The sequence below is a fragment of the Ictalurus furcatus genome, chromosome 20, assembly GCF_023375685.1.
Source record: "Ictalurus furcatus strain D&B chromosome 20, Billie_1.0, whole genome shotgun sequence".
NCBI lineage: Eukaryota > Metazoa > Chordata > Actinopteri > Siluriformes > Ictaluridae > Ictalurus > Ictalurus furcatus.
The window spans coordinates 19,107,195-19,131,286 of record NC_071274.1 but is presented as its reverse complement, the minus strand read 5'-3'; the positions used below and the strand labels follow the sequence as shown (position 1 = coordinate 19,131,286).

Here is a 24,092-nt window from a genome sequence, read left to right as displayed (position 1 = left end):
GTCCATCATTCTAGATGATGTGGGATTCATTTATTCTTCTATTTACAGCCCATATTACAGCTGGGTGGCAGTGGTAGCTTGGCGGTTAGGGCTCTGGGTTACTGATCAGAAGGTTGGAGGTTCAAGCCCCAGCACTGCCAAGCTGCTACTGTTGGGCCCTTGAGAAAGGTCCTTAACCCTCTCTGCTTCAGGGGTGCTGTATCATGGCTGACCCTGTGCTCTGACCCCAACTTCCTGACATGCCCGGGTATGTGAAGAAAAGAATTTCACTGTGCTGTATTGTATATGTGATCAATAAAGACTCATTATCATATCACGAGAATTGTAAATCTTACTGGAATCTCTCTATATATATATATATATATGAATCTCAAATACTTGGAAATGTTTTGTAACTTTGTAAAAGAGGTAGCAAGAATGACAAATTTTACTGTTCATAAATGGCTCAAATTGTGTACCACTCTGGTCAGGTCACTATATACACTTTGCCATACACTTGGCCAAATGTCATCCCCTTGGCCCACCTGTCCACTCAAGTTCACTGCAGTCATCCATAATCTCGCTATTTAGGACACCTTTATAAAAAAAAAAAAACTATGGTCCAGAAAATAATGCCAGAATAAGGCTAGTGCCATACACCCCTATTGAGCAGTCTGTCGCTTCGGACCAGTTTTTACATGGTATTTAGCACTGTAGTATGCGGTTTGGGACGTTGCCCAATAGTTTCATAGTAGACGTATTATGTTCACCGTTGGATAACAGGACAGTTCGTGGCTTGTGCAGATGCCAGCATGGAGACAGCGTTCCCCACGTTGACAGACACGTGACCTAAATGTGGCGCCTGTGCGCAAAGTTTGCTTCGGGTCAATACAATTATGGGCCGGAATGATCGCACGAGGTGTACGTGGACTCGGGTGAGAAAGAGTTAAGTCAGTTTTCTCGTCGAAGATGAACCCGGTCTGTGCATGCGTGTGTAAGCTAGATCGTTTTTGACAAATGACCGGCCGGCGCTCCCTCTTCTAATTTCCTCGAGGAGGCTACAGTGCGAGGCAGAATTAGTGAAATCAGTTAGGTGGTGGAGTAGTGTTACTCTTCAGTTAAAACCTCCAGATCTCTTCAATCATTTAAATTTAATCATTTTGTAGTCAAGATGGCAAAACTGGTCGTTTTGCTTTCCTGCTGCGCGCTGGTCAGTTTGGTCGTCGGGCAGCACGCGCGGGACCGAGTCGGCCCGTGGACGCAGAGGATCCACTGGGAGAACAACGGGCACGTGTACAGCTTACTGAGTACGGGCACTGAGTACCACTCACCCTTACACGCCAGGAGGGAGTCCCGCGTGTACCTGAGTAGCCGAAGCCAGGCTGCCAGCCCCATTACTCCAGGAGAAGCGCGAGACTCTTTGGCGCACTTTCGCATAACGACGACGCACTCAGGTGCCAGCGGAACCGCGTCCACGGTCATGGGACCGGACGGCAGACACTACGTCATGGCGAACGGACGCGCCACGGGTGCTAGGCACGCGCATCTGGTCGCGCCTCCACGGCAAGGACTCGCGGGGGCACCAGGCGCAAGACGTTACGCCACTGCCGCTGCATCAAACAACACAAATTCAGCGCACTTATCAGAGTACTCGGGTAGCGGCGTCCCGAGAAGATCAGCCTCGACCCCGGTGGATGATAACAGCGCGAACCGAATTGTCGGGTTGCCCAGTACTGCCATTCAAGAGCTGCATCTGGAGAGTGCAGCGCCCACAAACTTGGAAAGCGCGCACATGGAGAGCGTGAACGCGCATCAATCCTATCCTAATCCCACCATCACTGGGGAAGAGAGCGTCGGTGATGTCGTCGCTACAGCGCTTGGTCCGCTCGGAACAAGCGAGGAAGACGCGACACCCGACAACATGGTCGGCGACGACCCTCGGAACCCACTGAAAAACCACAGGAATACCGTTTTCTACAACGTGTATCCATCTGGCGGACGGGCTGTTACCGCGCGCACGCGCCGGCCTCCACCTGGAACTGGGTACGGCACGAGATATTTCCACAACGGTGAGCTGTGCGTCGGAACGACACTAAGAATCTTTTCCTTTAGGAATGATAGATTTAACCTACAACTGTTCATCTCGTTATGTGTGCAGGTCTTCCGGACCTCGTGCCAGATCCGTACTCCATTCAGGCTGGCTCCTATATCCAGCGCGTGCAGATGTATGCACTCCGGTGCGCAGCTGAAGAGAACTGTCTCGCGCGGTAAGTGAGCACTAATTAATTGTGTCCTACTATAAAACACCTGAGTATGCAATGCAGATCCACCGTATTCAAACGTGTTCCTGGAAGTAGTATTTAAAAATCATGTTGAAGCTTACATTATCCAAGACATGTATAAAGTAATTATTGATCTTTTTTTAATCAGCTCTGGTAACAAACAACAAAAAAAACTCGAATTATTATGAACAATGAATTATCAGAGCAGACCACACCCATAAGCCTTTATGTCCCCATTAGCTCATCCACCTGTTATTGCTGTTATTTGTTCTTTCAAAGGTCAGCTTATAGACCAGTAGTTAGAGACCTCGACTACAGGGTTCTGCTACGCTTCCCTCAGAAGGTCCGAAACCTCGGCACTGCAGACTTCCTGCCCGTAAAACCCAGACACCAATGGGAATGGCACAGCTGTCATCAGTAAGCACAGTTATACGATTACTTTTGTCCCGAAGAAGTCCATCAACATTGCCCATGAAAATTTGCCAGACTGGAGATTTTGATATAGGTTTAAATGTAATAAACAGGCTACATCTTCCTTTGTGAACATTCCACAGACATTACCACAGCATGGATGCGTTCAGTCTCTATGATCTGTTGGATATAAACACTGGCCGTAAGGTGGCAGAGGGACACAAAGCCAGCTTCTGTCTGGAGGACACTGGCTGTAACCCAGGCTTCCGTCGTCGCTATGCTTGCACTGCACACACACAGGTAAACTCACATAAACACAACCAAACCCAGACTCACACGAATGAGGAAACATACTCGTGCACGCACATCTAACACTGATGACTTATAGGGTTTGAGCCCTGGGTGCCATGACACCTACGCTGCTAACATTGATTGCCAGTGGATCGACATCACAGATGTTCGTCCTGGTAACTACTTCCTTAAGGTGAGAAGTGTGCTGCTTGTTGAATCTAACACTCAGATATAATCAGTCTCACACACACACACACACACACACACACACACACACACTCACAGATGAGCTTTATAGTATTGTGGGGGTTTTTTCATGCTTACAGATCACAGTTAATCCAAACTTCCTGGTTCCTGAGTCTGATTTCTCCAACAATGTGGTGCGCTGTGAGGTTTTCTACAGCGGTCATCACGTCCAGACTCGAAATTGCAGGATAACCAGGTGAGATTTACGTTTTCTCATTGTAGAATACTTCGATCATTATTAATCCATCAACCGTTTTTAATTCATTTTACGTAACTCACTCGATCGACATTCGGTTTGAACATAAACGATTCATTCAGCTGCTGGATTACAATTACATTCTTTACATGCTTTAAAGGATTAGCAAGTAATTCTTTATTTTTTCCGCAGGAACTAAAACCTTGGACATGTTAGGAAATCTTTTCCTCCATAGTCTCTCAGTCTGTAGGGACAAATTCATAAATTTTACATTTATATTCTGAATTTATATATTTCTGTAAAGCTGCTTTGGGACCATGTCCATTGTTAAAAGCGCTATACGAATAAAACTGAATCGAATCAAAGTGAAGTATGTTGTAAGCTGGCAGTTTACATATATGTCATTCCTTTCATTAGAGCATTCAACAAAAAACTTGAAATATCATTGGAATAATGTGTTATAACAGTTGTACTGTATATGTATTATTTGCTTTAATATTTCTTTTTAATTTTTAGTGTAACAGAATATTGTTTGCAGTAGCCTATTAGAGTACAAGAAATGACATTTTTATAATACATTTAATTTATAGCTTGTTGTTCTGAATATGTGCTTTTTGTTATTTTATGTGTATAGACAATTGCTTTTGAGGTCTTTGTATTTATTACATAGGAAAATGTAAGGGTATGGTATTCTTCAATTTTTTTTCTTTTAAGTCCTATGGTTTTTTTTTTCTACTTATGTTTAATTTCGGTGACTCCAGAGTAGACCACTAGAAAGGGTAACTACATGAAGTATTTCATTCATGCTGTGTAAGAATGCAAGGACGCATCCAAAAAGCAAAAAAAAAAAAAACATGCAGTCTGACTGTGTGTAATGTCCCAGTGCTTTCATTATTACAAGAGCCATTCTAAGGCTGAGGCTGTTTCCCTGTTACACAATAAACATCACAGAATCTAATACTGAAATTGGGTTTTCTTGTTTCTTTCTATCTCTTTTTGTATTAAATTATAAACCCACTGAAAGCTGTTTTGTCTATTTGAATGAACTATCAGGGTTGAAATAACAGGGATATTGGACATGTATTCTTTGCAAAAAAACAAACACCGCTGCTGATTAAAATGATGTCTGACCAAGGACGTAATTGGGTGAGACAGCAGACTTTGCAGTATTTGGGAAATTTCTGCATAAATGATTCAGTGTGTCTGGAACAAAGTCTCGCCAACTATGTTCATTTTGTCTGGTTAATTTGGGTGAATTTCCCTTGATTTTAATCACTTAAATATTTTAACCATGTTTAATATGAGCACAATAATGCAGTATTTATTATAAATGGATTTTTCTAATGCTGGTAGATGTTAATGATTCCCTCTTGTCATTTCCAATAAGTGATGGATGAAGAAATTGTTTTCTGTATTAGTTGAACTAATATACATTCCTCTGGTGGCATTTTGAGTAAAAAAAAAAAAAAGAAAGAAAGAAAAGAAAAGAAAGGTACAAAGAAACGGTACAGAGGCTTTCCCTAACGAATATCACCACATATCTTTCTCAATAAAATGTGACTGTCCTAAGCCCACATATCAGAGCTGTATGTCTGTTATATGTCTCTATTTCCCTGCATATTCATTCAAATCTAAATCCAAATGTAACAATGATTTCATTATGTTGGTAACAGTAACCTGGATTGTATGTCCATACTGGTTGTAATTGTAATGATCTTTGAGTGCACATGGAGGCTGTCTGAACGTCTGCAGACAGGACTGTATGAGGACCTCTGTGTGTTTGCTCACAGTGACTTGTGAAGACTGAGCTGGGACAGTATTAAACTGTCTTGCTATGTGTCCACCATAGCAGAATGAATCACACACACACACACACACACACACACACACACACACACACACACACACGTTCTCACATTGTGAAAAAAGATTTACGTCATGAGTTGGGGTATGACTAGTGTGTGATGACCTGGTATTCAAGTTCATATGGCTCAAGTTCTGTAAACTCACATTTATGCAGCTACATGTTGGCTGAAATCGTCACACAGCTCATAATTATGCCATTATGCAGCTCATCAGTTTAACAGAAACCCAAGGTTTCATGAGCAGTAATGTGAAAGGAAGCCAAACGTAAAATCTGAGGCTAATGAGAGCTGCACTTAAATGGAGGACAGTTTGTCCTGGCCAGCTGGAAGCTGAAGCTCAGCCAGAATACCCTCCTTTTCTGTTTTTAAAGATGTCTGGAAAATCCCCCCTTCTCCTTTCTCCCTCCATTCTTCCCTGTCTCTGTATTCCTGCCTAATATTGACTCACATGGACGCTTGGTCTGACTAGCGGATGAGGCCCGGTCTCTCCTGCTGCTATTTATGGTAAACATGGCTCCCGGTGCATAAAAAAACCCCAGCAAATTCACTCTTTCCTTGATGTCAATATAGAGGCCTGCAAAAGGTCTTTTGTAGCGATGGGGAACTCGCCTCAAGGCACAGTGAGATTTTGCACTGGAAAGACAAGGAGCTGTTGAGTGTGTTAGTTTGTGTGCGTCAGGGGCTGCCCATGGAGAGCTTCACTGAAATATGTCACAAACGGGAGAAGAAGGAGGTTGTTGTTTGTCCAGCTGCCCATGGACACCTCAGGAGGAAGCATCTGCTGGGTGTCTGCCACTGTCCTAACTGTATATATTGTACACTTAAATGATGAACCACCTTTATCCATCTGGATGTAATGTAAGTGGGATGGGTAGTGTGTATGATGCTGCTCATCAGTATCTGCCTCAACTCTCCCAGCTGTGCAGTAATACAAAACCGGACTACCCAGAGGAAACCCCCAAAGCATGTGGAGCACATGCAAACTTTATTTTTATGGAATAATTTATGGATTTTGGTTGAGATAGACTTCCATTACTTGCTGGCTTCATTATCTGTAGTTAGAGTAGACTAAAGAAGCAAGATAATATGCCTTTCTTGATCGATTAAATTTAGGGTAAGTAGAAAATTGCATGAAATTAGATTTTATTTCTGAACTACCACTTCAAAAGGTGGCACATTAGTGCAGCAGGTAGCACTTCCACCTCACAACTCCAGGGTCCCTGATTCGATACCGAGGTCAGGTTTCTTTCTGTGCATGTTCTTCCTGTGTCTGTGTGGGTTTCTTCTGGGTTCTCAGGTTTCCTTTTCTGTTCCAAAAACATGGCAGTAGGTGGATTGGCTAAGATAAATTGCCTCTAGGTGTGAAGGTGCATGTGCATGGTGCCCAGTGATGGAATGGTGTCCTATCAAGGGTGCGTTCACTTTTCACACCAAGTGTTCCTGAGATTCACTGATAGATAGACACATAGATAGACAGACAGACAGACAGACAGATAGATAGATAGATAGATAGATAGATAGATAGATTGATTGATTGATTGATTGATTGATTTATACTGTGTGTTAAAGGTAGAGGTAGAATGCCAGTAGCCTGGAGGTTTCCTGAGTGAATGTTTGTGTGTGTGTGTGCTTGCATGTAACCCGGACGTTGCGTGTTTGTGTTTGTGTGTGTGTGTGTGTGTGTGTGTGTGTGTGTGTGTGTGTGAGCCCCGTCACTGGCACACCATCTTACACACAGAGCAGAGAAATTCCTCAGCCCCTGAGTCATCACAGACAAGCAGAGGAAAGTGATAAAGCCCTGATCATCATCCAGCAGCGCCAACATCCACAGTGTTGACGACTTAAACAACTCTCAGACACCAAGACTAACATACAGCGTCCACGTCTGGCACCGTTCACGGCTGTATGCATGTTCTCGACCATGTTACACAAAGTGAACAGTTCAGGGCAGTGAGACAGTTTCTGTCTGCACTACAGGCCTACACAGTCTGTGAGTTTTCCTTTCCTAATTGGAGTATGCCTGTAATTATTTACTGAAAACATGATTTATCAGGGTGCACTGGTTGGCGAGTGTGTCCAAACCGCTTGCTAAAACAAGAACCTGGTGTTGTAAAATGTTCTTGTTTAAAATGGGACTCAATGGAAGACATTATCTGCTTAAAAAAAAGGAGGGGAAAGTAACGGAATGAATCAACAAGTCAAAGTTTGTTTAAGGATGTTTATTACAGAAGCCCAACGTAATGTTTGTCAGGCTAATAATGGCTTTAGTTGTATTTATTGCTAGTTAGGTAATGAATTATAGGAAAAACCAACAGGTCTGTTACTAAACAGGTGAACCACTACAAGCTACCAGCTTCAATGCGCTTTGGTATAGATTCTAAAAGTCTCTGGAACTGTATTGGAGGAAAGGCACATCATCCTTTACAAAACATATTATATGAGTTGGTGTGTTTTTTTTAACACATCACTCCAAAATCTCCTGTAGGTGACATTTTACACCATTTTCATCCTCATCAAACTATTCCGTGAGCCTCTTGCCCTGTGAATGAGGCCGGGGTCATCCTGGAAGAGACCACGCCCATCACGATAGAAACATTTAATCATAAGAAGCTGAGATGAGCTTTGTTTTGATTTGCAGTGACATTTCTTTCTAAGGGAACTCCAAACCATGCCAGCAAATTGCAACCACAGCATGCCATTGTTTGTTTTCTTGTCACCCATTTGTAGACCTGAACATTTTCACACACGGATAGAGTGGATTTCCCCACTCAGACATAATATTGCAGACGATGATCTCGACAAATTCTGGTCACAGGAAGCAGCTAGGTGCCAAAACCAGCGAGGATGTTTGCCTCTCTTCTTGGAATCTTCTCTGCAGGTACAACACCAAAATAAACTTTTGGTTAACTTTCTGTCTACATGTACTTATACGTGTGTGTGAAACCATAATGTTCTGGGTGTGGAGGAAACCAAAAAATGCTGGACTCTCCCACTCTGCCCTTCAGACGTAATAAATACAGGGTTTATAAAAACATTTTGCCTTGTATTTTTATTCAGCTTTACCTGTTTACAGAAACCATGAATATGCCTACAATTTTTTATTATTCAGCGTTGGTCCATAAGCCTGTGTTAGAGCACAGTTTACTCTGTTTCTTACAGGTTGCATTTTATTACAAGAGTGTTGGTACAGTTCCAACCACAAAGCACCAGGTTCATTTTAACTGGACAGTGACATACTACAGAAACAAGTTCCTTTTCAAAAGACAGTCAGCTGGATTAAATCTGCTTCATTAAATGTCTGTTTAAATTGTGGTGTGTAAGATTATGTGATAAACCTCATTTTAAAAACATAAAGTTTCTGAGCTGCTAGTCACTGATGGTAGCAAGCTGGCCAGTTTACACTAGCTAGTAAGAAAAAAAAAAAGGCTTGAGAACACAAATCAGATCAGATAACAAAATATAGTGTTCAAAGAACACAGGTCAAGGAATGAAAACTCACACACCAGGGGTAAAAGTTTTGATCTCCTCACTGAACTAGCCAGCTAGATCACTGCTATCAGCCTCAGACTTGCACAGAAAATCCCCAAGCAGCTAATCCAAGTAGCTAATTTCATCTGCTGGCTTGAAAGAGCACAGTTCCACATCAGTTTTAGCAATCAGGCTAGAGATGTACAGACTGCTGAGGTAACAGAACAGAGCTCACACAGTCAACAAAGCTAGCTCACTATCTAAAAGACAAGCTCTGGTTAATGGAAACGGGGGTTTTTTTGTGCTTTGTACTTGGTAACTGTGACAGTCATGTTGACACACACATTACAGATTACATTCTTGGCTTCCAAGTGGCACAGCAGTAAAGGAAATCATCAGGAGATCTGACATTTTGGGACATGTACAGTATATTGTCTGGATTTCAAGGGGCCATGTCCCAAACCCCATTGTTCAGGCTCCAAATCTACATCAAATTCTTATTATCAAATACACCAAATGCTTATTATGAGCTAATATCTGACTTATTTTCAGTGATTTATCATTGGAATGACTAGAATGACTATGACTTGGTAAATGCAGATCAAACACCATCCAGAAACCAATCAATGTGTTTATTTTGAAATATGTGTGTTGTGCTTAGTGATTCTGGTGCTAATTTGCTGGTGCTGTGTTGTCATTACTCCTGTGAGAAGTAGGTGGACATTGCTAGTGCATTATACAATATTTGCTCCTCAGAACAAAAGAGCAAGAGCTTCTCATGCAACATTTTCCAACAAAGTCACATTTCCAACGAAGTAGTGGTGACAGCCAACGTTGGACTCAAAGTTTCAGATATACAATGTATTTACGCTGAGTTACGGTGGAGACTCAGCTCGGCTAGTCAGCAATGTAAACGGTCTGTACTTATACAGCACTCTACACTGTGTGAAATTCACCCATTCACACACCAATGGTAGCAGAGCTGCCATGCAAGGTACTAACTTACCATCAGGAGCAACTTGAGGTTCAGTGTCTTGCCCAAGGACACGTCGGCATGTGGAGTCACATGGGCCGGGAATCAAACCATCAACTCTACGATTAGTGGACAACCCGCTCTACCACCTGAGCCACAGCCACCACAGTGATGTACAAGATCAGAAGCATGCTGGCTTTGACAGCATGGAAATTGAAGGTTTGGAAGCTGATCTGTTTGGACAGAGTTTACAGATAAGGAATAAAGCACTGCTGCATCAACTCTGTTTAGGTCGAGATGAAGCAAGGGCTAAATCCCACTGGTGGTGCTATCAGCAGGTAGCCAAACAGCATTGTGGGTAAAGTAGGAAACCATTAACCAAAGTGAAATAAATAAATAAATAAATAATAAACTCCAATTAATCTTTGACACCATTGTTAATTATAAAGATTAATATGCAAGTCATTCAGGGTGGATTTTTCCTTTAATAATGTCATTTTACCAGAAACAGAAAGAAAGAGAGATGATGGCTTTGCAAGCTCTGTTTGTGCATGGATACTCGGTGTAACTCTTAGCACACCCCTGTCATTCAACAGCTCTGATGAATGCTTCAGCTTCTCATTCTCTCGTTCTCTCCTCCTTCCTCTCGTTCTCACTGTACTTTTCCTCCTTTCTCCTTCCTCCAACCCTATGAGCAGCCCATCTGCTCAGAGCATCTCCGGGAGTTGCTCACCTATTCTTAGTCAGGCAAGACTGGAGCACTTGATTACTTTATTATTCTTGGGCCAAAGACTGCAAAATCAGAAGGTTGGTTGTTTGAATGAACATTAGTTTCAGGGTGTTGTTTTTGGTGCAAACAGCGGTCTGACATTCCACAGGGATAGACATACCATTGTGAAAAAGAGAGAGGGGAAAGTAGACAGAGAATTCATAAACACAGCCATCTTTCTGTCGCACAAGACTACTAAAAAGAGGGTTGGATGCAGCGGTAGAACGTAATGAGGATAGATACAGGGTCAAAGCCTGTCTAACTCTCACTCTTACCTAATGCCTGAGGTATGATCGAGGCCACTGAGTACACTGATGTTTTGTGGTAGCTTTCCAATTCTACAGCTCCACTGCTCATTTACAGTCATGTTTGCTATGCTAAATCATTTCCTGCTCTGCTTTGAGTTGTAGAAATAAACGCAAGTGGTCCGGAGAAGCGTTGACATTATGACTGTATTTACTTGTGGGGAACACAATGCTCATGTTTTATTCCTAAAACAGGAACAGGACCTTAAGTTTGGTTTATAAGTGCAAAAAACCTTGGTTTTTATTTTTATTTCTAACGTGTTCTTGTTTTCGTAAATAAAATGGATTTGGAATATTATTTAATCAAATAAAATATGATAAAAATGGAATGGAGATTTTATAACAAAGGTGGAATATTAAAGGATTTATCGCTTGCCAGTCTTTAGATGTAGAATTCTTGCATACTTATTAAGCATCATTTAATTCTAGGCATGTGTTTTATAAACAAATCAGCGCCAAACACCATTTTTCAAAATGATCTTTTTTTCCATGAGTTTTCTTTGGAAACATAATATAAAAGCTACACACAGTCCATCTACTTTGAACCTCCCACTTGTGTTCTTGCAAATTGGTTGAACGTGCGAAGTCAAATGAAACAAAAACACGCCCTTAATCTTTAATTAATGACACCTTTTTTTCTCCAAATTTTTTTCCATCGGTATGTGTATTAAGACGGTATGACTGATTGCAGGCAATGCAAAAATAAGCTGCATATTGTATAGTTGGATCCATGTCCCAGACAGAGAATAATGAGTGTGTGCTCTGCACTAACCCTGAGCCCACGTAACAAGTCGTTACAAGGCCTGAGGCCCTATCAATCCTATACACCATCACTTTTCTTCACGACAGCAAGAGGACCCATGAGGGAGGGACCTATGGTCTTTATGGTCTTCCCTAGTTGACATTTTGAGCTTTGACTGACTTCAGCAGTAATAATAGATGAGATTTAGAGGAAGACAGCACAGTTGGTGGAGTGGACATTAGTTATAGAGTAAACACAAGTCATGAACATAATAGACTTGGTTTGTTGTTCTAGCATGTTGGCATTGCTGTAGAATTTAGCGCCAAGTTTCTGTGGCACCACATGCTGCCCACAAAAATAAATAAATAAAGCATGATGACCAAATATTTACAGCACTCTATTTCAGTGACCACATATTAGTAACTAAGCGTTCAAATTAGAACCAACACAAACCCATCCTGTCAAAATGAGGTGAAAAAATGACCACAACTCTCATAAATATGAAACTATATAAGGAATAAAAGATGGCAGAGTGTGTTGTTATAGGAAAACAATCCAATATCAACAAGTCTTTTATTAATCTTATACTACAGCAATTTGCATTATAATATAAATATTTTAATGAATTACATTGTAGTTTAATCATTTATAGTTACATTTCATGTTGTTGAATGCCTTTGAAACAAGTTAGTTACTGTTATCGATTAAGTTATAAACAGATATTAGCAGTTGTTCTATGACCAGCCTCTCGTTTTTCTATTTCTCTTTAAGTCAATAAGACAAAAAGGCAGCATGGTGTGTTAGAGAGGAACCAGATAATGTAATGTCTTCTCTCCTGAAGACTCCTTCATGGTGGAAAACCTACTGACTGTTACAAAGCATTGACACTTCCATTAATGTTAAGTAAATGGTAAATAGCACACCTATATAGTGCTTTTATCCAAAGCACTTTACACTGTGTTTCATTCACCCATTCACACACACACTCACACACCAAATAGCAGAGCTGCTACACAAGGCGCTAACTTGCCATCGGGAGCAACTTGGGGTTCAATGTCTTGTCCAAGGACACTTCGGCATTTGGAATCATGTGGGCCGGGAATCGAACCACCAACCCTACGATTAGTGGACAACCCGCTCTACCACCTGAGCCACAGCTGCCCCCACAGCTGCCCCACAGCCGCCCCCACAGCAGCCCCTAAGTACATGGCTCCTCAGAGATTATAAGGTTTTTAATCTGTTTAAACTGCTTATGTTCTACATTTAAATTCCTGTATTAGTTGTTACTATAGACATGATATTGGAATGAGCTCATTAATAAACTGACTTGATTTACAGACAGAACTATTGTCATACCTGCTGCCATAAAAAAACAACTCTTTTTTTTTTAATTAATCAAGCCTTCTGACCAGTCAGAGGAGAAAAATGTGATGTGGATATGGAATAATAACCGCTTTTGAATTTATCAACACTAGCATCAGGCTGTATTTGCATCCAGGCTGACAAGCAGTTGTGCTGTTGGAAACATGGACATAAATTACATATTTTGATCAAAGTGTCCTTGCTCACATGTCAGTGCTTCCCCTGGGGACTCACTCAGCCCAGGAATGGAACAACAACGTGCCCAGTTGTCTGCCCATGACAGTAGGTCTGCTAATGTGCATCAAGTCAGGCACAAGTTAGTGTGTATATGAGTGTAACTATTACATTATAATATTGATTAATTATAACATGCTGTACTTGGTGGTCTCAGAATTGAGACACAGCCCTCGGTGCTATTGGCATCTCTGCTGAAAAAAACAATACAAACCATCGCAGAAATTCTAATGGATGCCACTACAAATACCATTACAATCCATCAGCTGTTAACCATTAAAACCATTACTATTATTGGTCCTTAATGGTATCCGCTAGACATAACATGCCAGCAATAGAAGGCAACAAAGTACCAGTAGTGACCCACAGGGACCATTAGAGTTTCAGTTAAAACCAATATAATTCCCATTATCGCCATTAAAACCATTACAAATTCTATTATTTGTATTGTTTCTATTTATTATTTGTATGGTTTCTATTGTTGTTGGGGGTTTTTTTGGCAGGGGGTAAATAGGGAAGAGGGTCTTCTCAGGCAAGAGTGATAAAATTCTCATTCAAGACTTAAATAAATACAGACACAGACACTGTCAAGACTGGAGACACTGTACTCAACTGTGCAAATATTCTATAGAAACCATACTTCTGGTATCACTGCATGTTAAATCAGTTTTCATGCTGCATAAAACAGCAAGTTATTTCATAAGATTTTTAAGGTACATACACTTATCTAGGTAGATACAGTAAGTAAACTTGTAGGTTGATTTGAAATGATGACATGACTTAATCAGAATATGTTCCAAATGTCTCCTTTTTTTATTTCCTGTGAGTGTCATAAAAGTTCAGGGACACATTTATGGCCTGTAGTGCCCTCTTCTGGACAGCATATATCAATGATACATATTAAATACAAAACTAAATGCCTTACACTGGCTTTAAATAACTCATGAACTAATTGCAATATAAAGTGTAGGGTTTACAGACTGATGCCGAGACACAGGTTGAATATAACCCTTTGACGCTGTAGCTTTTTGCTCTTAAAGATTTAACCAATAGTAAAGACTTATAAAAGACTTTCAATTCTCTTTGGTTGTCTGAACAGTCCATTCACAGGCTTCAAATCCTATGCAAGCTTTAGGAATATGTTGCATAATATTTGGGAGTCAAGACGGGAGTCTAGACTTTTTTTTGTTTTCCAGTTTAGGAGCAGCTTATTCCTCTGTAGTGCCTTTAAGTGCCTTTAAGGGGCGAAAACTCAGAGGCTGGTTCCCAGGTATGGCAAAAAGGGCAACTTGTTCTGATGGCTGTAGTGCAGTCAGGATTGAAGGGGGGTGGGGGGGGGGGGGCTGACAGGACAGGACAGGTCATTTCTAGTGTTTTCCATGGGAAAGTTCTAGTAAGTTGTCCATGCACTGCTGTTAGATGCATCTCTTCTTTGTGGAATCCCTGCAATAAAAAATAAATAAATAAATAAAACATTTAGAATAATTCAGCTTAAAAAAAAAGATTTTTATAGCACAAAAAAGTGCAAGATTATCACAGTTTTATCTGTGCTTCAATCATTAACTAGGCACAGATGTTGCAGACTGTTAAATGCAAAAAAAAAAAAACCCTGATGACCCAAACCCAGTTTCTGTGTGAAAATTGTTTGGCCATGATTTTGTCATTCTGGAGACTTCATCTGAAATGTATGACATTGGCGAAAGTTAATGAGGACACAACAGAGGTTAAAGGGAGCTGTAAAGGCAAAGTTTGTGGCATGCAAATTTTTACATTTAAAGTAGGTGATGCAAACTTTTGCACTGATTTCATTTTGATTTCTTTCACTAGTGATATCATAACACGTAGTATTTGACTACTGTTAACGTGTCCCAGCCGAACACAATTAAACACAATCTTCATTTCGTCCTAAGTGCATGAAGACTTTTGTACACAACTGTAGAAGTCCATCAACAAACTAAAATGCTACTTTTACTGCCTCATTCATTTGTAGTTTTTAATCTCTACATTTGAATAATAGCTCATATTAGAGCCAAAATATTAGCGGCACTACAAAAATGTAGGATGGCATTACACCAAGCCTGTTCTTGTTTTACACTGTGATTTAGGAGTGTGATTAATGTTTTCGGTGCTGGAGGACAGCACGCTGATTAGGCGAGAGCTTTTCAGAGTGTTGCTTTTGCCACGGTTTAAATGCAGCACCAGAGGTGCCAGAGCGTACATTTGGAACAAGTTACGCTGCTTATAAAATGCTATCGATCTAGGACGAGAGTGAAAAACAGGGCGTCATGACTAAAGTAAATCTGCTAGGTTGTCCTAACAACCTTTCGCTTTTCATAACAATCACAAATTATGCGCCTTCTTATACCATTTTGTTTGTATGTGTATCAATATATCTAATTATATTATTAGAATTATATATACAACCCCAATTCCAAAAAAGTTGGGACGCTGTGTAAAATGTCAGTAAAAACTGATTTGCAGATGTGATAAACCCATATGTTATTCACAATAGAACATGCAAAATGTATAAAATGTTTAAACTGAGGAAGTGTACCATTTTAAGGAAAAAATAAGGTCATTTTGAATTTGATGGCCGCAACATGTCTCAGAAAAGTGGGGACGGGGGCAACAAAAGGCTGGAAAAGTAAGTGTTAGTAAAAAGAAACAGCTGGAGGAACATTTTGCAACTAATTAGGTTAACTGGCAACAGGTCAGTCACATGATTGGGTATAAAAAGAGTATCTTAGAGAGGCAGAGTCTCTCAGAATTAATGATGGGATGGAATCCGAATAGAAGCATATGTTACTCTAAAACCTGTATATACCTTTCAGCATTGATGGTGCCTTTCCAGATGTGCAAGCTGACCATTCCATAGGCACTAATGCACCCCCATACCATCAGAGATGCAGGCTTTTAAACTGAGCATTGATAAAAAGCCGGATGGTCCCGATGTTTTCTATGTTCTATTGTGAATAACACATGGATTTATGAGATATGCAAATCATTGCATTCTGTTTTCATTTACATTTTACACAGCGTCCCAACTTTTTTGGAATTGGGGCTGTATCATTTTTCTCTTCATTTCTGTTTTCATACACTATATGTAGGTTATGTAGGACTGTGATGTCTTTGAGCTGTTAGTCTGTCTCGCAGGTATAAAAATTGGTCCTTACACTAACACTGTAACCATGGTAACCTACCATGCCAGCCTGACTGATGTAAGTCTTAAAACTACCTTGATCTGCTGAATCTATAATAATTGATTTAAAAGACTAAGTCAGTCTCTCAGAATAGAAATTGTACATAAAAGAGTGTTTCTATAATGGTATGGTGTGTTCTCTGACCAATGGTGCTTATGTATGCCTTTTATAGCTTAATTTACTATATATATATATATATATATATATATATATATATATATATATATATATATATATATATATATATATAAAAGTGTGTATGTTCAGACTGATGCCTGTTGTACCCGGTGCACTCCAGTCAGGTTTTTCATTCCGGTGACGTTAAACCTCCTGAAAATAACCGAAAGGATCCTGTTATCTGCTGAATCATCCTAAGTGTCTGCACATCTCAGTGAGTCTGGAGTGAAAATAAGTGCAGTATTGTCAGGTCAAGGCTTTCTGAAAGACAGGGTTTATTATTCACACGGCGCTCTGAAATAAAAAGCCTTCTCGTTTTATTTCGTTCGCGTTCAAGTTTTTTTTTTTTTTTTTTTTTTACAGCACTCATATAAAAAAGATGAAAGTTCATACGGTTTTGTTTCCTTGTACTGCATTTAATTAGTGGTGCTAGTTTAAATTGACTTGGAAATTAGACATCCTTATCTCTTTATTGAGTCATTCAGTGGGCAATGACGAGCTATTTAATGGTATAGCAGAAGGGTTTTTTTGTGTCTCTGGTTTGGCACAGGTGAAATATTTGCTATAGTGAAACTATTCGCACAGTATTTTAACACACTAGATCCTGGGACATTTGGAATGTTAATTCAATAAACCACAATCAGGTCAGGCTACCAGAGCACCATATGCTGAGACACTCGTAACCATGTAGAGTTTAAAGTCTGTGTGGGATTCATACACACACACACACACACACACACACACAGGTCTTCTGTCAGACTGTGGGAAGTTAGATTGCATTTTAATGAATACCACCAGGAAATAATGAAACGTTCATAGCAGCCACTGCTGTAAAGGAAGTCATTTTTTGAGGCCTAAAGACTCAAAACCAGTTTCTTTATCTGGTCAAAGGTTAACGTACACTGACTGTCCACTCTAAGCAAGTGTTATTAAAACACTGCTGGGATGTGTGGACGGAGCATTTGTTTAGCTCATGTTTACTTCTCTATGCTTCCTGCTTTGGGTGATGAGGTAAGTCATGTGTCCTCCCAGCTGTAGGCAACTACTATTTTGCAATGCAAATACTATACAAATCCGCCCTCCTTCAGTCTAGCACCGAGCCAGGTGGCGTCTAATCAAAACCAGACTGACAAACATGGCTGGAGAGTGAAAAATAGCCCGTCATAGCACATTCCGTCCAACAGAGGGTGGCAAGCAGTGTCTGCCAAACCTCAACCACTGTTTTCAAAACATGGCAGGGAAAAAATCAGGCTCTTCCTGTACACACAGGATTGTTTCAGAAGTTTGAAGACTGAAAACCAGAGTGATGCAAGATAAATGTTTAGCTTTTAAAAATCACCATTTCCTGCCACTGCTAAGCTGAAGCACGCCAAATACTTTCCAAGTGATTGCACCCATAGGTCATTATGTGATCCTCTTACTTAAACACAATCAATTTCCACATGTTCATCATACAGGCTAATCAGTCATGTGACTCTCATCAGCTAACACTTAAACTAAAGCAGAACATTAGTATAGCTTCAAGCTCCTTTTTAAACTTTTGTTCTCTACTCATAAATACTGTAAATAATCCATTATTTTTTTAGAATCAAAACATGTTTGATTGCATGCAGGATTGATGAATAATATGGAAAAGCTGCATGCTCCAGGGCCCACAATGAGCCAATCTCCTTCACACTCGCCTGAGTTGATTAGGTCTGAAATACGCAGCACTCACAACCACTGACTCCAGTACGCAGGAAAACAACAACACAACCAGAAACCTGAGAACTGAAGCGCAGTCTACGGGCAAACAGATGGAACAAATCGTTCGTGACTCACATTAGAACCATGTTAGCGGGCAAATGTGTGTTTTGCGTTTTCACAAATGGCAGAGTTTCAGTTTCTGTAGAAATGATTCAACTTCAACCTCCTCTGCTTCCCAGGAAGAATGACTAAACGAGAAGGAGTCTTGGTGAAGTTGATGGTTTTTTGTTCCTCTTTCAATATAGGCCAAATATCTTTACAGATCAATTTAATACTTTATAAGTAAATGCTGTTCATTACAGTGTACACACACATTTGCCCGTCAAGTACTATGGCAACACACTCACACAAATGCAAATATATATTCATACTGAAAATCGACTTTTGAGAGCACCCATTGTCCACTCACCCTGTGTTACCTAACCATGTGGATGCTGAGGGGAAAAAACATCCTATTTACGTTCTTTGTGTGTCTGTGTGTGTGGGTGTGTGTTGTCCTCATGAGTGCAGTCAGAGCTCTGAGCCAGTGGAACTTCCTTGTCACCCCACCTTTACACCATGGTGGAGGTTAGCTGTTTCTGTTTTCCAGGGTAAGGAGGCGTCTTCAGGACATTCGAATCCCTCGAGGGCACTTTGACCAGTCCATTTTGTGGGTACGGTGGGGGTCTCTGAGTTTTAGCCGAGCTAATTGGTGCTAGAGGATAAGGAGGGTCGGGATTCTTTGTATGATCTGTTCTATTTCTTAGATGCTGGAGCTCTTTGACTTTGGCTCTGGGAGGTCTGGCTCGCAGGCAGTCTCCATTGGCAGTGCTCCTTGTCCTCTGAATCTCCAGAGCAGACGTATGATTCATCTGGCTGCTTTGTGCAGACTCAACAGTCACCAGACCATGAACTTGGGTGGATGGATTCGTGTGGATCTTTGTGGCAGAATGACTGTCAGGGAGAGAGGAAATCACAGCAGACAAGCTATGGTCTGACAGGGAACGAGTGGTCTGTGATTTGACAATGGCACGTGTGCTGTCTTTTTGTGGTGATTCTGCATCTCTGTTTGCATTATGGACAAGCGCCACAACTCCAATACGTTTGGCTTGGTGCGTGGATTCCTGTGGCAGACCATTGAATAGTCCTTGCTCCTCCTCTCCCAGGTCGATGTCGGAAGTCAGAACATCAATCTGTTGGACCACCTACACAGACAAACACAGTCATTATAAACCAAATGATATAAAATATGCTTAAAGTTTTTCTCTTCGTAATGTATAACCCAATATTTGTGAAGGAACCTTGAGATGTAGACGTGGAAATATCAGGCAAATTCTTAAACCAGAATAATTAGAACAATTAATTTGTCAATTACACGTTTATCAAAGCCGACACATTCCCTTCACTGTCACATCAGATGCCATTCACGCAATGAACAATTAACTGCTAGCTTGTTATATTCAGCTATAGAGTATCTTGGGAATGTCGGCTAAATTCTTCCAAACAGACCTACATGACACTGCTTGTTAAATGATGAATTTTATGTCCAACGCTCTTGTAAATCAAAGCCATTTATTTGAAAGCATTCCAAATAGCATTACCCTACAATTTCTTGAGCTAGACATCATTAAAGAAAGGTTGCACCCTACCATTTCAACCTACCAGGTCTCAGCAACTCATCAGTTAGTTTCTTTTAATCTGATTCCCTAAAATTACCCCCAGCCACTTAACTGTCATATCGACAGCAACTAACACACGTCTACTTAAATGTAGCATCCAATTCTAAATAATTTATTTACTATTTCAGCTCATATAGTCCATTATTACTAATGCAGATCTACATAGAGCATAGGTATCTTTAGCTATTGATCTTTGCAGTGCTTCCTTTTCTAATGTCCAGCCTGAGACCCTCTTAAAAGAGTAATAGTCCAATCTTCTGAAGTAAAAATAGCCTTCCACATCTGCTGTGATTTCCTTTTATTCCTTGGCCCAGATGTTCAGTACCCTACCCAGATAAAGATACAATGTCCATTAAGACTACCTAAACATTTCCAGCACTGTTGCCCCATACCATGTAACAAGGAGAGGCTTTGAGCTCATCTGCATCTGTATACTTTATTTCCTGCTTGTTTTGGGTTGAGCTCATGTTCACCAGAGTTCAATTTATGTTTCTGTAGTTGTCACATTGGATTCATTACAATGATGTTCTAATGATGGCCAGTTTTTTTTTTCATAACAAGGCCCCTTCTTAAAAACATCTGAAACACGAGCAAGATTAATACTAACAATAAGGGCAATATGGATTGTATAGTACATTTCTATTTATTTATTTATATGAAGCAAGTTACAACTGAGCCAAGATACAGTGTGAACAGAGAACTGAGTAATTGAATGTTAGGGGTCTTGCTCAATGCCTGGATTTGAACTTTCAATTTTCAGATCACTAGCCATAAAGTTTAACCCCTGAGTGACCACTGTCCCACTTTTTCATGCATCAAAGAATATAAAAAGGAAAATCTGGCTGCTAATGGGGGTGCAAACAATAGCTATTTGTTACTGCGCACTTGTAGTAGCAAATAAGAAACCTCTTGAACTAATGACTCTAAACCTTCTGCAAAATATTTCCTGCACTTCCATGTACTATTAAAACAAAAAACTGTACTCTTCCTCTTACCTCTTTCATCTCCATTTGAACCTGTTTGAGGCCACTGAGCACATCCTCTAACTCCGTCACCACTTGTTTGATCTGCTCGCGCACTGTTCCCTGGCTCTTCCTGTGGTTACTCTGGCTTCCCCCAACCTCTGACCTGTCTGCTTGACTCAGTTTGGTTTCTCCACAATGGATTCCACTCACTGGCCGCTTAGGTCCTGATGTCTTGGAGACTGTAAACTTGCTCTGGGGAACCTCAGTTGAAAAGAATGCCTTAGCTCCATTATAGTGGTTCTTGATAGGACTGGCTGGTCCATTATTCTCTACACTGTGTCCATCATCATGACCCTCAAAAGTAACATGCCTCCTTTCACAGTGTCCATTGTATCCAAATTTATGTCTACTGTTCCATTCTAGCTTTGGTAGATGTGTATTCTGGTGATATTTCTCGCTCATGCAGTCCAAGTCATGCTCCTCTGACACGTTCCGAGATTCCCTGTAGTACCGCTGGCTCCTGACCTTTGCCAGCATGGGGCCACCATTGAGGGGGTGTGGCTGCTCATGCTGGTACCAGTCCCTCCCAGAGCCACAGTCACTATGTCTCTCAAGCCTGCCTGCCACTCGCCCATCAGTGACCTCTTGCCCATGATGGGCCAGTGCTGATCTCTCCCACACACATGTGGATGGGGGATGCCGGGGGTCCCATCTAGGTACCCTCACCTCCCTCCACAAGTAGCACGGTGGGCTACACCTCTCAGACACAGTGTAGTGGTTTGGCCCCAAGTAGACCTGCCGTCTCTGCAGGTCATGATGATTATGGTTCCCCGACCTGTCCTCAAGTGTTTCCAGATCAAGAGGAAAGGGTAAAGACAAGTCCTCCCTCCACACGTGTGACCTTAGACTAGGCTCCAAAGGTGGACATTGCACATCACTGAGCTCATGCCTGTAATGTGTTAATGCTGGTCCCTGTTGTAGGCAGAGGTGGCAGTAGTCCTGGGCTGGATGGAGGGCACGTTGTCCTTTTGCCACCTTCTCTGAGTGCATAGCAGTAGGAGACTAAAAGCTGCCCAGGCTGACGACTTACAAAACAACCAGTTACCTCCTCTCTCTTTCCCCACCCAGGCCATTCACTAAGGCTGTTTTTCTCATCTGCGTAGGTCTTTTTCTCACACTCTACTGTCTTTCTCTCCTTTTCCCCATTCTGTTCCCTTTTCTCACATGCTGTTTCTTTCAACTTCTCCTCTACCACTTTTTCTATCCCTTTCAAGACTCACCTCCCCCTTCCTTCCTTTTCTAACTTCCCCTTGTTTTCCCTCTTTTCTCTCTTTCTCTTTCCCTCTCTCCCTCTCTCTCCTCAACTTCTGTCATTTCCCGTATGCAGTTAGTGCTGTTGCCCTCTCTCCAGCGGTGGGCCTCTTTCTCTCCCACCTCCCCCCCCACACTATTCTCTCACTCCATTGCAGCCTTTCCTGTACCTATCCTTCATTCTGTTTGCACTTTGTTGCTCCTTCTGTCATTTCCTCACTCTATCTCTCCCTTCCTTTTTTTCCATATTCTTAACCCTTCTCTGTCTACTCTGTAAAATTTCTCAGTCAATTCACCCCCTCACAAACTCTAGCTCACTGGTTCTCCGCCTCTCTGTTTTAGTTTCTTCCTCCCTTTCCCCGTTTCTTTCTCTCTCTTTCAGAAAGTCAAAGTCGCGGCTCGTAAAGCCAGTGAGAGCAGTTGCCTCTCCATGTGAGTCCCAATTGCTTCCTTAGATCTCCCACACTCCTGCTCTGTCTCCCAAGCCCGCCTGCCACTCGCCAATTAAACACAGCCAGGATTCCACACTGCCTGAGACGGGGAGGGGAGAGACGGAGAGAGAGAGAGAGAGAGAGACAGAGAGGGAGGGAGAGGAGGTGGGGTTTCAAGCACCACCAAAGCAGGCAGGATCTAACATGAGCAGGAGACAGAGAGATAGGCAAGGAGGGAGGGAGAGAAGGAGGCACAATTCTTGTGTAAGGGGGGATTTTTGAACTAACTCTTCCCGTCTATGAAGCCCCTCTACATGTTTGACAGACTTCAAAGCCTGTGCAGCTGGAACTCTTTTGTTGTGATTCACAGTATTTTCCCCTGTGCTTATCCGATTCCAGGCATTCAAAAGACACTAATCCCAAACCACAACATGCTCATATAGAGAATTGTTTATCTGGATTCAAGTTCTTACAGCCGAATACACTGCAACTTCTCAAGAAAATAAAAACTTTGTAAAGAGGACACATTGCTAGCTGTGGATTTATATCAAGTCATTTCCACCTATGAATATAAGTCATACTAAGTGAGTAACCTCTCCTGACAGTTGTTTGGAACAGAACTTGAGGATACTCCAGATTTATAGCTACATCTGCAAAGCTCAGCTAAAAAACACTGAGTTACGCCTGGGCTAAAACATGAGGATGAGTCATAAGATATGCTACTGTATAAAGTAGTTGTAATCTCTCTCTTTCACTCTCTCACTCTCTCTCTCTCTCTCTCTCTCTCTCTGCCTCCCTCTCTGCCTCCAGCACGAATGCAAAAGAGACTAAAAGCTGACAGAAAAATTTTGGGCAGGTTAGGAACATCACGTACACCAATTATGTTTTGGGGCAAGGACATACAGGATCGAAATGAGATGTAGGCGTCCTACATTCCAGCACACCAACTCTAATCAGCACATACTAAAATACACACACACCTGTGGGGTGGGGTGCTGGGGGTGGTGGAAGCACCTGTCAAAAAATGACAGAAGAGCATGTGTGTGCGTGTGTGCGTGTGTGTGTGTGTGTGTGTGTGTGTGTGTGTTGTATATGTGCATCCATGCCTCAGTCTTGGGGGATGGGGGGGATGGGGGGATGGTGTCTGCATTTTGTCTCCAAATCTAAAAGCTTTTCCCTAAAGGCCTTTCTATAATGGAGAGCCTGAAAAAATTCTGCATGACAGCATGTCAGTCCACCGCAAATCACAGAATATGCCTTTCTTTCTGTTACATGCATCAACGAGCTAAAGAAAGTATGGTTTTGTTTAATACAAGACATGAACTAGTGGATAATTACAGCACACCTTCTTTAAAAAAAAACACACACACATTTTTTCAGTGTTCCTTTCACATTATAAATGAGTCCTACCTCTGTAGTTATCTCGATTGGCTCATAATTATGATGTGCTGGTCAAATTTCTGCACAACTATGTTCCTATG

The 24,092-nt window shown here is 41.4% G+C and overlaps 2 protein-coding genes across 3 annotated transcripts; one reads left to right on the top strand and one right to left on the bottom strand.

The window, feature by feature from the left end:
* The first annotated feature begins 884 nt into the window (after positions 1-884).
* loxl5b (lysyl oxidase-like 5b) lies at positions 885-4,259 on the top strand. Its single transcript, XM_053652157.1, has 7 exons — positions 885-2,048; positions 2,138-2,246; positions 2,541-2,678; positions 2,816-2,972; positions 3,061-3,156; positions 3,290-3,405; positions 3,598-4,259. Exons 1-7 carry the CDS (start codon positions 1,151-1,153, stop codon positions 3,602-3,604), a joined length of 1,521 nt encoding a protein of 506 aa, XP_053508132.1. The 5' UTR covers positions 885-1,150; the 3' UTR covers positions 3,605-4,259.
* A 9,031-nt stretch (positions 4,260-13,290) lies between these two features.
* On the bottom strand, positions 13,291-22,767 carry si:ch211-178n15.1 (uncharacterized). Of its 2 annotated transcripts, none has more exons than XR_008388764.1 (3): positions 20,900-22,764; positions 18,656-19,430; positions 13,291-14,566 (listed from the first exon to the last, which is right to left on the bottom strand). XR_008388764.1 is itself a non-coding variant. In XM_053652029.1 (3 exons), the coding sequence occupies exons 1-2, from the start codon at positions 21,917-21,919 to the stop codon at positions 18,798-18,800; spliced, it is 1,653 nt and encodes a 550-aa protein (XP_053508004.1). In that variant the 5' UTR covers positions 21,920-22,767; the 3' UTR covers positions 13,291-14,566; positions 18,796-18,797. The 2 variants fall into 2 exon arrangements, 1 of the variants encoding a protein (XP_053508004.1); XM_053652029.1 differs by having other exon boundaries at positions 18,796-19,430; positions 20,900-22,767.
* Between the last annotated feature and the right edge of the window lie 1,325 nt (positions 22,768-24,092).

Excerpts from the sequence above, each read along its gene's own strand:
- loxl5b (XM_053652157.1), top strand. The coding sequence starts at position 1,151 with ATGGCAAAACTGGTCGTTTTGCTTTCCTGCTGCGCGCTGGTCAGTTTG. Across the intron at positions 2,049-2,137 it reads CACGAGATATTTCCACAACG|GTCTTCCGGACCTCGTGCCA; the intron begins GTGAGCTGTGCG and ends TTATGTGTGCAG. Across the intron at positions 2,247-2,540 it reads GAAGAGAACTGTCTCGCGCG|GTCAGCTTATAGACCAGTAG; the intron begins GTAAGTGAGCAC and ends GTTCTTTCAAAG.
- si:ch211-178n15.1 (XM_053652029.1), bottom strand. The coding sequence starts at position 21,919 with ATGCACTCAGAGAAGGTGGCAAAAGGACAACGTGCCCTCCATCCAGCC. Across the intron at positions 19,431-20,899 it reads TTCAAATGGAGATGAAAGAG|GTGGTCCAACAGATTGATGT; the intron begins GTAAGAGGAAGA and ends TTGTCTGTGTAG.